This window comes from Epinephelus lanceolatus, chromosome 12 (genome assembly GCF_041903045.1).
Source record: "Epinephelus lanceolatus isolate andai-2023 chromosome 12, ASM4190304v1, whole genome shotgun sequence".
Taxonomy (NCBI): domain Eukaryota; kingdom Metazoa; phylum Chordata; class Actinopteri; order Perciformes; family Serranidae; genus Epinephelus; species Epinephelus lanceolatus.
In genome coordinates this window covers 18,078,680-18,091,425 of record NC_135745.1, presented here as the reverse complement: position 1 = coordinate 18,091,425, position 12,746 = coordinate 18,078,680, and the positions used below count along the sequence as shown (strand labels likewise).

Below are 12,746 nucleotides of genomic sequence, written 5' to 3'. Positions count from 1 at the left end.
AGTTATCACCAAATAGATTTTGCAGTTTTTTGTGCAAATGTTCAAAAGTTTTTTTCTCCCCATCCTAAGGACTTCTCGTCTGTGATGACGTCCATGGTAAAGATAATAGATTTTTGCCAGTTTTTACGACTTTATATGTATTTTCTTAAAACATGAGAGTCTTGATCTTCACTTATTTACTCCTGACCATGACAGAAAGATGGCACTGCCGGTTTTCTATGTAGAAAAACACTTTATTTACAATCTGACAAATGCAAAAAGGTATCAAACATCCAAACATCTCACTTAGATATTTCACCACTCAATTATAAAACCATTCCCATGTGATTTCTAGGGTCCTTATGATGGCCTACTGGAGAAATGACTCTTAGCAGCTTAAAAAAATAAAAGAGTTTAAAGCTATGATCAGACATTTAGAGGCCTGTAATGAAAAAGAAGAAAAGAAACATAATATTGGACCTTCTTATAGTCTCATAACACACATTAGTGTCACTCAAGTGTTGTTAAACGTATATGTACATATTAATGTAAAATACAAATATTTAGCAGACACATGGGCCTAGTGTGAACTTGTGCATTAAACACCCAGGTAGCAAACAAAAAAAACAAAAAAAAAAGCGCCATCAATCCGGTTATGTAAACAAATCCACCACAGTGGCAGTTCAGGTAGAGTCACGTAGGTGCACACTGGGCCTGGTTAGATTTGCATTTGTCCACATTATCAGTTCTGATCAGGCCGTCTCGCTGCTGGCAGATGGAGGGGAATTGTTTTCTGTCTCGTGCAGGTGCTCTGTGGATTTTAGGACATCGGGGTCTCTTGGACTCGCCATCATCTCCTCACTGTTGCAGTTCACAGGGGAGCCGATCTCAGATGAGCGGTCAGTGGGCTTCTCAGGAGTGGCTTGCAGGGTGGAAGCAGGGAGTGGCAGGTTCATCATGTACAACATGTTGCCCAGGCGCCTGGACACCTGTGGAGCAATAAAGAGAGTTGGAACATTTTAGACGCATTAGTGTTTGCAAATGTGTCAGTGTCTAAAGGGAATGATGCACCTGTAGAGGACAGGATGTGCTGCAGAGCGTGATCACAGTTAACAGCACCTGTGCAACTTCCTCTCTAGGTCTTTTTCCACAGAATACTTTTTGAAATGTCACAGTAGAAAAAGCATAGGTGTAAATGATAAAATTAATGGTGGCTGAGTCCCTTTTAGCTGCTCCACTGTCTGTTTACATGCACAAAATATTCAGTTTTTTCCCCTTATTCCAAAAAAGACAATATTCCTATGAAGCTGTTAAATGTAGCCGATAAATGTTCCGTAACGTGTTGTTCATCATGTCAAAATATGGAAAATTAACTTTAGCCTCTTTTATGCCATTTTCACAGTTTTCCACCAGTCGTGGACCTATTCGACAGTGCAAACACAGCCTCCCTCTATATTCCTTCAGAAAAGGTCAGCATGTCGACATTTACACATATCCAAAAACCTGTTGTTATCCAAGCCCTTTGAAGCAATTTTATGATTTGTTATTTTGGTCTCTATAGATAAAATTGATTATAAATTTAAAACCTGAGATGAACAAATGCCACAACAAGCTTCACAAAATTTGCATTTGTTTAAGAGTTACTGTGTAGTGTTGCACCGGCCTTCCTGCATGAGATTTATACTACACATCCAGTCTTTTCAAGGAGCAGCTACTGATATGTCTTTCTTTTATGTTTTTTTTTAAAGATTATTTTTTGTTTTTTGCCTTTAATGACAGGACAGTGTTGAAGCATGAAGGGTGGAGAGAGAGAGAGGATGACATGCAGCAAAGGGCCGCGGGCTGGAGACGAACCCGCAGCCACTGTGGCAAGGACGCTACCTTTGTACATGGGGCACCCGCCCTACCTAGTGAGTTACTGGGCACCCCGATATGTCTTCCATTTAAGACTTGATTGTGAATGTTCAGGGAACACTCAGAGGCTGTGTTTCCTACCTGTGAGCGGATCTTAAGAGCTGGTCCAAGTTTGAGCCCCAGTGTGTCCAGTAGATGCTCGTCTGACAGGAGGGGCAGCGTCTCCCCGTCAATCATGTGGTCCTTGAACGTCTGCAGAGTGAAATCACATAACATTAGCACAGCAAACACACAGCAAACAGAACAAAGAAAAAAATTACAGAGAACTGTATGAACCAACCTGAGCATATTCTGAACATGTTGGTATACTGTTGATGAAGTTGTAAACGTCATTCACTGTCCACTTCCTTATGTCTTCAGACACCTCATCACCATTAAGAAAGAGATTGGGTGGACCTGGAAAAAACAATGATATACATCTGTGTTGGTGCTATAATGTACACAATAAATTCATCTGCTATATTGTAATCTATCTTCAGGAATTTACCTGGTGGGAGGAAACCATTTCCAGGGACTGGGAACATGTAAGGCATGCCACCACCAGCTGAGGGATACATGAACTTCTCCTGGAAAGCTGAACACTGGCTGGATATGTCTTTATCATTTGCACCATTGTTGGTCACATCTGACCCATCTTGACTGTTCACACAGGCTTTACGCAGGCCCGGCTCCCCCTCTTTGTAGTTCTTCCTGCTTCCTGCGGCCAGTTCAGAGTCTATTTTTACTTGATGATGCGTCTTACTGGTGGGACACTCCTCTCCCATGTCCCCCTTTGCCTCCACCTCTTTCTCCTCCCCTGATGTAGCTCCTGGGCTCTGCTCTACACTTTTATCTTCAGTTTGGCCTTTCAGGTTTGACACATGGCTCTCTGCACTCTTGTGAACGGTCGGCCTCCTGCCGGCCCTGCGTCCTCTCTCTCTGTGCAGCGTGCTGATGGGTGGGTAAGGGCTGGCTGACATGAGGATGCTGTTTGAGTGCAGTTCATCGAGGGTGGGACGATGGACAAAGACATCATGGCCATCTGGCATGCGCTGACGGCCTCTGAATGCCATGGGGTTGGGAGGGTATGACATGGGGTTATCAATTCCCATAAATCCCTTCTGGTGGGCGTTCTCCAGCTCCTTCTGGTGCAGGATGGCATTCATCTCCATTCTAAACAGGAGCACACACACTAATATTAGACATAATTGTGCAACAGTGATGACGCAGCCACATCATCACATTATTAAAGTCTGACAATACATTGAATGTTTCTGTTTTATCCAGCAAATTGTGATGTAGATCTGTGTGTGTAGGTGGAGTATTTCTGTGAGATGATGATAATATTCTGCACGCACTACCTGGCTATATTTTGCTTGTGGATAAGCTCCTGTCGCCGGGCAACTGTTTCCATGGGCTCCGAGGGCAAGAAGCCATAGCCAGCTGAGAGAAAGAAAAACACAGTTAACGCTCATTCACGTTCATTATGATGATACAGATGCTCTGGGCAATGCTCACCTGCTCCAGGGAAAGCTCTCCCAGGCAGGACATTGGCATGGGGAGGGAGAGGTGGACCCAGGTGAGGTCCCATGTGCATCTGCCTGGCATCAGAGGCTACCATCTCGGAGGGGGGAACCAGCTCTCTGATGAAGGAAAAAATCAGGAAAATCAGTCATATACACATGATTTCAAGGGGACAGACATTTATGACAGATACTCAGCTGTTTGCATCTTTAACCTTTTAAGGTTTGTCTCAACTGTCAGGTAAAGCACATTTTGAGTTACTGCATCTATTTGGAAAAAATGTACATAAATAAGCCTGACTGAGCTTTCTCTGCCATTCATTTTAGGCATGTTGACTGACTAGATTAATCACCTAGTGGTTGTATGCCTCTGCAAATCATCCATGTCTGTTAAAACATGGATGCTTCACACACACCCTCCCCTCAGCAGCAGATAAGATCTATACAATTATCACAGACAGTTTCAAAGTGGGCACCCAAGATTAGTGTCACTGATTCAGTATCTGACTGAGTATGTGACTGATTCAGTATCTGTTCCTGTGATATGACGTTGAGTAATGGCAAGAAACATGTTTTTGCAGAAGATTTAATGTCACATTGAAGTTGACCTTTGACCTTTTAAATATATGTCATTATTCAATTGTCATTGTCAGAATTAGTGCACAAATTCTTGAGTTACAGCCAAAAGCATGTATTGTAAGGTCACAGTGACCTTTGATGTTCAACCACCAAATTCTAATCAGTTCATCGTTGAGTCCAAGGGGATGTGACAAATTTGGAGAAATTCCCTGAAGGTCTTTTTGAAATATCACGTTCACTGGAATGGGACAGACGGAAAGACAGACAACCCAAAACTATAATGCCCCTGGTCTTTACTATTGCAGGCGCGGGGGCATACAAATTTCACTAGATGTCGCTGCATCTTTAAATAGTATGCCTTTTCATTTTATCTCCTACAGGAAGTTAATAAAGTTACTCCAGACATGAGGGCTCTCTGCGGTGGGATTTTCCAAGGCATAATGTTTTTGACATATTATAATTTTAGAGGTCTTACTGAACCAATTTATGCAACTTTACACAAAAATCTAATAACATAAATCTAATAAGGTTCAAGTTGTTTTTTAAATAAAAAACATGTTCTGCCAAAAAATTTGTCCTTTTATGGTAAAGGTAGTGAAGCTAAGCTAATGAAAATAAAATTGACTTTTCGCTTATTTTATTGTTTATTACAGGAAAGAACCCTACATCTGATTATTCATAGTTTTTAATATTATACATTTAATGTTATCCATGACATATATGCTGAAAAAAATTTCATAAGTATGATTTTTAGTGTCTCAAGTATTAAACTGTCATTTTGTGATAAAGGTAGTGATGCTAAGATAATACATTTACAGATTTTCTGAATTAAAAAAAACATGATTATGTAGTTTTAAATTTTTTAATTTTAATTTTCATATATTTAATGCTTTTCCATTATATATTTGATGAAGCAATTATATCAGTATGATTTTTCACCATTTCTGAGAGTACTGTAATGGCACTAGTGCTAGTAATACTAGTAATTCCTTGGTAACAAACATATGCAGGAATGCTAACATATTACTAACATTACAACAGTACATAGTTTGTAATTTTGATTTTTCCTACTTGTTTTAAAAATACCATGAAGCAACATCAACAAAAAAATATCGATTTTTGTTATTTGATGCTTTGAAGAAATAGAAATGGCAAAGAAACACTAATTCTATTGTTTTTTCTTTGGACATTAAAAGACTGAGGACTCATGAAAACATTTTCATTCTACAGAAAAGACCAAAAATATGTCTTATACACTTGTACGTGACAGCTCTCAGGGGTGCCCTTCACCACAGAGCTACAGTTTCAGTTTTAAGGGTGAATTCAGATACAGACCTCTCCATGAAGCGAGGCTCAAACTGCGTTGGGACCCCTTGTAACCTCTGCTGCCCCTGAGCGAGGATCTGTGGAGCCATGGCCATCTGGTTCCTCATTATCAGCTCCTGCCTCTGCCGCAGCTCTGCAAGAGAGGAAAAAGCACAACAGGTCACAGGGAAGCCAGTTTAGCCACAATACCTGAGACGTGCTCTGACTGTGAAAGCTGGAGGCTGCAGGTGCTACTGAGCAGGTAACAATCTGCTAAAATCAATACACGGTAGACAAGGTCACAGAGTTAGTTAAACCTGCTCCACACTGGAAATTCATACAATCTTGATGGTGCCAGGTAATGTGTAAAAAGAAAAATACTATGAATTTAAACACATTTTGTAAAATATTAAGTTTCTTTGGACTCCTGTCATATTTTATGTTGTTATGGTGCTTTGTCTGGACTGTGTTTCCACTTCTCACCTCCAGCTGACATGCCATTGACCAGACGGTACCAGTGTTTCTCATCCAAAGCCCCCTGCTCTCCCATCGCTGTCATCTTCCTCAGCTGCTCCCGTGGGGTCATGACACACACGACCTTTGACCTCCACCTGACCACTGTAAAAGTTTTAAAGAGGGTCATTCCTTCAAACTGGAACATGTGACAACTACTTTGACAAAATTTTTACTATAACATTGCATGACATATTGCAGCTTTGAAGTATAAATTGAGCTCAGATGGATGTTTACATTTTGCAATATCTTATTGCTGCCATTAGGGGGCAGCAAATATCTACACATTCAAGAGCCTGTTGATGGTCACTGAGCTCCAGAAGAATATATGATCTCACTAAAATACCAACGAGTCAATGGACAGCGTCTTCTTATTTATAAGAATACATGTTATTCTGCCAAATCAAACTTAATTCTAACAGCAGGGTTGTTTGTTGTTGCAGATGCCATGTGCCAGGTTAAAATAACTTATATCCATTACCTTTTTCTTTCTTTCTTTTTTCTTTTTTAAGTTTGAAGGGTAACTTTGGTATTTTTCGACCTGGACCTCTTTTCCCATGATTTTGCAACTAAGTGACCAATGAAAAAAACATTTTTCGAATTGGTCCAGTACTGAGTGAAAGGGCTGCCAGCTGCAGTGAAACAGGCTGTAGTGTAATCCCTGCGAGCAATTGAGCACCGTCAATGTACGGTATATTTTGATTTTGTACGTCCACAAAAAGTGCTTGTTCTTGACACTGACAGGCTCCAATTTTTTAATGTGTCTGACAACATTATACAAAGGATCCCTACAGAGCAAGACCTTTTTTAAAAAGTAAGATCCTTTTTGTTTAACCAGACACAGCCCCAAAACCATACAGCCAAACCTACCAGGCTCCATTTAAATAAGCACAATTTTTTATTATCATAAAACACATTTCATTTAAAGATGACAAAGACTACACAAAATTTTGGAAAAACATCCTGGTTCACTTTTCTAGTGCTCTAACGATCATCAAGCCTGGTCTGGTTGAAATAAACCCTTAATTCATCCAGTTAGATGTGAAAATATATAAGATATATACATGCTAGAATGACCGTTTATTTAAATGGAGTCTGGTGGGTTTGGTTTGTGGCCTGTTTCTTGTTAAACAAAAAGGATCTTATTCTTTAACAGAAAGGTCTATCTCTGTAGGGATCCTCTTCATAATGTTTTAGAATAACAATCTGAGCCTGTCAGTGGCAAAAACAAGCACTTTTAGTGGACATACATTGACAGTGCACAAATGCCCATAGGGTTTACTTCGAAGCCTGTTTTGCAGCTGCCGGCTATAGCCGTCTCACTCAATACTCGACTAATTTCAACAGTAGTTGTTCCCATGAGTCACTTAGACAAAAAACATGAGAAAATAGGGTGCAGGTTGAAAAATGCTAAAGCTACCCTTTAAGCAGAGCTGTGATGATTAAATATCTTTGTTGAGATTAGAACAGATTGGCAAAACACTAACAAAAAAATCCATAAATAACAAAATGTAAAAAACAGGTATTATAATAAACTGCCAGTAGGGGATCAATTATCATACACAAATTCAGTCCGTAACCTTTGATCCCTCCTCTCACCTCTTACCTCCATCTTAGCATTAGGCATTAATCTTAAACCAACCTTAACCCTAACCCTCACTGTAAACCTAATCCTAAACTTAAATTTAACACTTAAATCCAAATCCTAACCTTAATACTAACCCTTAAAACGGGGAGACTGGCAAAAAATGGTCCTAGTTTGCAGGATTTTTCCTCATCTTTCCATGCTTGCAATAACATTTAATCCTCGTAAGTGTAGTAATAAAAGGACACACACATACACACTCCAAATGGCCGCATTGTTCTTGGCTTAGCCAGCAGCTTGTGTAAACACGCACAATCGACTTAAACACCTCCAATTAGCCTTCTACACCACAGAAATCCCATTACAAAATATGATACTGTAAACGACAGCCCAATAATCCAGTTCTGCTAATCCAGGAGCAGAGTGTGCAATATGCTCCTGGGTGGATGAATCTGAATTTGCACTCAAGTTCACCATCCACCTCTTCATATGATTATAACTGATCATTATTGTATTTGATGTTTGTCAATCTTTGTTTGGGTACATGCACCAACTGTGCACAACATTTTTTTTTTTTGCCGTCCCCTCCCCCAGAGAAATGCTGCTATAAGATTTCCCCCGAGGCCTTGAGCATTATCCACAGTCCCTCAAGTTCCCTCTGAAGCCCATCTAATCTGAGGGCTGTAATCCGCCTATTAGTCCTGCAACAGTCTGCTAGCTACATCTGCTGACCTGCCTGAGACCGCCCTGCTGGCCCGTCCAACCCCCATCCCCACCTTCCCAGGCCCCTGCTACCCCCAGGATCCTATTAGCTAAGTCCTGGCTATACAGCACTTTAAAGGGATGTGTTAGAGGTAATCCGCACGTTTAGAGTTTTACCCTCAGCAAACCTTGCCTGTAAGCATCCCGGACAATACACCCTAAGTGCTAAGCCTATTAGCCTCCATTAGCTCCCAGGATGTCCTAAAAACACCTTGGGGATAAATCTGGGGATGCAATCGGTTTATGTGAAGCTATGTGGCGCGAACACATGCACCCTGCTCCCACCTACTTCTCTGCCAATGTCATAACAGCTAGCATCAGCAAATGAGAAGAGATGTATTTCAACATTTATGTCTCTGTAATTCCCAAGTGGGCACTAAGCTCTGAGCCTCAGGGCGTTGTGTAATGTATTATCGCCTTCACATTGTCTTTACTGGGAATGATTTACACTTTCACGTGTGATACTGCAAACAACTGTGCATATTTCAGGATGATTAGACTTTCTTTGAACAGCTTACATACTTAATAGAAAATGAAAAAAATAACCAATAAATGCATAAATGAATTGATCCCTGAGTCTCTCCAGAAAGAGAAAATAGTTCAACAGACTGTGAGAGTCTGTTGCTTCAGGACAAGACGGGCATGTGTCCGCACCAGATAGTACCTCCCATGTAATAGCTTTACATTTTAGCCTCAGAGCCAAACTGCCAATTTCCCCCCCAAAAATTAATATGTTTTGATCTTTGAGAAATCCAATCCACAGGCTTTTCCAATCATCTGGATGACAAAATGTTCAGTTTACTGCATGTGTCATGCATATCATATCAAGGTTTCTAAAGTGACGTAATATATGAGCTGCATTTGTCATCTGGGATGGTGGAGACGCCTGTCATGATGCTGGTTGTCCTTTAGTGAGTCATTGCTGTGTTTCCATCAACTTAGTCTCCGAACACGGTGTTTCATAGCGACTTGTTTGCAGGGATGGGGGCACCCAAAGGGGTTGTTTCTTTTACCAAGACATTGCTGCTTTTCCTGCCGGCATTGTGCCCCTCAAACCGGGTATCTTAGGCTAAAACATGATCTCCTCATGGCCTTAACCAAGTGGTTTTTGTGTCTAAACTGAACCACATGTTAACTATAGTGCTGTGAAAAGTTTCAGTGGATCCAATACATGATAATGTATAAGTGCAACATATCCGTTGTTAGCAAAATGTGCAATGCTAGCATTTTTTCTGGCGGTTGCAATGGCATTTGTACGTGCTTTTTTTTGTAAAACACAAGCAAAATATCAACATTATTTTGGTTAAAAATGTGAAATATTGTAAAGAAAAAAAATCAGTATATACTAAAGCTTCTAGTTAATTTTATTACCAATACAACAAACTCTGTTGGAACCTGCACTGATGAGCTGACAGTGTGACAGGACAACATTCACAACAACAAACTAACGCTAAAACCATCTCATCATAGACACGAGAACACATCAACAGAAGCAAAGTGCCATAATGTAAAAGATAAGCTAAATACAAAATACCTTATAGCATGCAGGGTTTGTTGATAATGTCACAGATGATTACATTTTTAATCGTGTCTAACATTGTCCAAACTGCGCAAAGAGATCCATCGACCATCTTTTTAGGGATCAGGGAAAATAGAGTCGCAACTTGAGAAACCAGGTCAAAAATCCTATTCATTGTGAGGACAGAATATCAAGCAGATGCTTAAAAAAGTTGATTCTGCAAATACCTTCAGAACAAGACTAACTGTTGTTTAACCACCTCTTTGGTTTCCTAGAGATTGCACTATGTTTCGTTTATCAGGAAAATCATGCTTAGCTGTGTGGCTATAAAAGTAGACTTAATGCAAGAGAAGCACAAAGGCCTAGATGGCCTGCCGACCATTTTTTAAATTCACACTGAAAAAAAATTGATTTAAACTGGGATTTTTTAAACACTGTGAATGTCAGTAAGGTGCCAAACTGCATAAAAGCATCAAAATAGAACTTGTTTATCAAAAAAAATCACCAGGGGAGGCTACTCGGACCCTTCGACGGAGGTGAGGCAAAGGTCTGAATTTCCTCAATTCCTAGAAAGTGGCCCCTGGACTCCTGCCATTTTACAAAAGTGGCCTTGTGCAAAGCAAATTGAGTAACGCTGCCTTTCAGTCACAGCTAACACTTTGATTAGCTTTTGTTTTAAGTCTTTTAAGTGAAGTTGTAGCCTGAGACTTAATCTGTAGCGCTGTTACACGTCTTCAAACCTGACCTCAACGTTGTTAGACGCACACATGAAAGTTTCAATGCAACATTTTGTGAGTGAAACTGTCATTACAGGACAGGCTAAATAAAAAAACCCAAAACAAACTTGTGTCTCATATTTCCTCCACAAACAGAGGCCACACTGCAGCTGCCAAATCCGGGGATTGGACTCCTTGGATTTGCTGTTGCCTGGTTAATCTCATTACAAGAATGAATTAAAGGGAAAAATTGCTGACGACTTAGATGGAGCCCTGAGGAGGTCATATCAGACAAGACAGAAGTATTGTCTAGTCCTTCCTAATCCCCCCTCACACAACATGCTAAAGCCATGTCATATTCTGTCAGTTACAGGAGGCAGATTAGATTTTATGGGAGTTGTGAGTGGCGAGCTGCAGGTATTGATTTACGAATTACTTGTGGTGTCATGAGCTCACATTACAAAGTGTTGAAAAAGATGATTGAGAGGATGAAATTAAATATAAATCAATACGTATATATATATATATATATATATAAATAAATAAACAGTTTAACGTAAACATAGATCATCACAGTTTCATGAGAACCACACACTCATGCGTCATGTATTCCAGCATTATTTTCATTTCAATAAGCGCTATTTACAGAATCTGGGCTAATTATTAGGTTAATTAAACAGATTTCAAGGTTGTTCCTCTAATCACATTGGCCTTTAGATTAATCACTTACTGAGGGATCAGTAGCCTTTTATACAGTTTACCGCTCACATTATGCATGACAAGATTCAACATTTAAAAGTTTTGCATTTTTATAACATTGTGATGCAAATACTCAGCTGCGTGCATGGATTTTAAGGTTTTGATGATATTCTAATGCATCAGGCACTTATATTGTACAGTCTGGAATAAACTAATTAGATTTTGTGCTTTTACAAGAATAGCTGCAGAGTAAATGTGATTTACAGCAACTAAAATACAACCTAAATAAATTAGTCAGGTATAGGAGAATGCAAGAGGAGAGAGGGAAATATTGAAAGAGGAAGTTTTAATGGACTTACCTTCAAGTTCACACCAGTGTGCAGAGCTTGGAACTGCTTTTGTCCCAATTCAAGTGAAAAAAGCAAACGGAAACCTTCTGACAAGCTGACAGACTGCCTCTCTCCTGTCCCTCTTTCACTTCCAACTAAATGGCCTCCCACTAACCAGCCAACTGGTCTGAGCGCAGCCTGCTGCCAGCTAACTGCCTTAACTAAAAAAGACCTTTTAAATACCGATTCATTTCATCTCCATTAGATGGCCTTATCTCCTGTGGTAAGCCCTCCCTGTCCTGACATCACTATGATCTCCCATCCAACTGCTTGCCGCACCTTGCAACTGATGTGTAATTACTGAAGCAGCACTGGTCCTAAGCATGGAGCGTTAAACCTCTTTCAACGTTTACCTCACTAATCCCTTGTTAGCACTTTAGACCATAGTTAAGACACCTAAATGCTTAGCTTCCTTTTCCAGTGGCAAAATGTCCAGCCCCTTCTTAACTGCTCTGCGGCCACATGCAGAGAAGCTCCACGATTCTGCCTGTAGACTTAAAAAATCCAACAGATCAGGATTGTTTTTGTTTTTCCTCACATGTCTAGTTAGGGTGTTGGAGGTATTGCTCTCCCCAGGGTGCCAAAAGGGTTGACCCAAACATGCTTGGTGGTACTTTGCTAGAAATCTGACTAAATGTTGGCTGGATGATCCTCTCAGACCTCTTAATCTGACAGTTTGTGCTCACCAACCGCTTACAGCATGGGCCTGCACTCCTTTGAATGATGTTTTCTGTAATGCTGGTTGGACAGAAAGGTGCGCGCAGTCGGTGGGCTGAGGGGAATTTTGCTTAACAGCAGACATGATATGAAGGAGGGGGGCAGTGTGGTGTTTCTGTCTCTTTCTACAATCTGCAGGACAGCAAAGCACTCCTGGAGAGTTGGGTCAGTTTAGAGGTCAGTGAGCCCCTGTGTTGTTTAACATACATGCACATATACACTCAACAGCCAAAAATGAATGCAGTCTAATACAACAGTCCTGCAATTAATCTCTCCCTCATGAAGGTTATAATGTTCAGTTTTTGTTGAAACTGTCTCAGAGAGGTGTTGAATCAACTGTATGATCATTCTGTAGCATGTATGTTGCAAAGGTGTGGACTCGAGTCACATGACTTGGACTCGAGTCACAAATTTGATGACTTTAGACTTGACAAAATCAAAAGACTTGACAACTCGATGTAGACTTTAACACTTTTATCACTGATTGACTTGAAAATACTCAGTACCTTCCCCCAAACCCACAGATTAAAAATTATATTATTTAAAAAGTTTGCCATGAATCGACTC

General features: G+C 40.3%; 1 protein-coding gene across 1 annotated transcript; it reads right to left on the bottom strand.

Annotated features, from left to right (window-relative positions):
* Positions 1–250: 250 nt before the first annotated feature.
* samd7 (sterile alpha motif domain containing 7) lies at positions 251–11,712 on the bottom strand. The gene is made up of 9 exons (XM_033651199.2): positions 11,433–11,712; positions 5,763–5,897; positions 5,310–5,433; positions 3,391–3,515; positions 3,234–3,315; positions 2,381–3,045; positions 2,174–2,289; positions 1,975–2,085; positions 251–968 (listed from the first exon to the last, which is right to left on the bottom strand). The coding sequence occupies exons 2-9, from the start codon at positions 5,863–5,865 to the stop codon at positions 732–734; spliced, it is 1,563 nt and encodes a 520-aa protein (XP_033507090.1). The 5' UTR covers positions 5,866–5,897; positions 11,433–11,712; the 3' UTR covers positions 251–731.
* Positions 11,713–12,746: the final 1,034 nt, after the last annotated feature.

What these genes read in the sequence shown, in the direction of transcription:
- samd7 (XM_033651199.2), bottom strand. Translation starts at nt 5,865, where the DNA reads ATGACCCCACGGGAGCAGCTGAGGAAGATGACAGCGATGGGAGAGCAG. An exon ending in AAATGGTTTCCTCCCACCAG is followed by an intron (nt 2,290 to 2,380) that starts GTAAATTCCTGA and finishes TGTTTTTTCCAG; the next exon opens with GTCCACCCAATCTCTTTCTT. An exon ending in CATGTTCAGAATATGCTCAG is followed by an intron (nt 2,086 to 2,173) that starts GTTGGTTCATAC and finishes TTCACTCTGCAG; the next exon opens with ACGTTCAAGGACCACATGAT.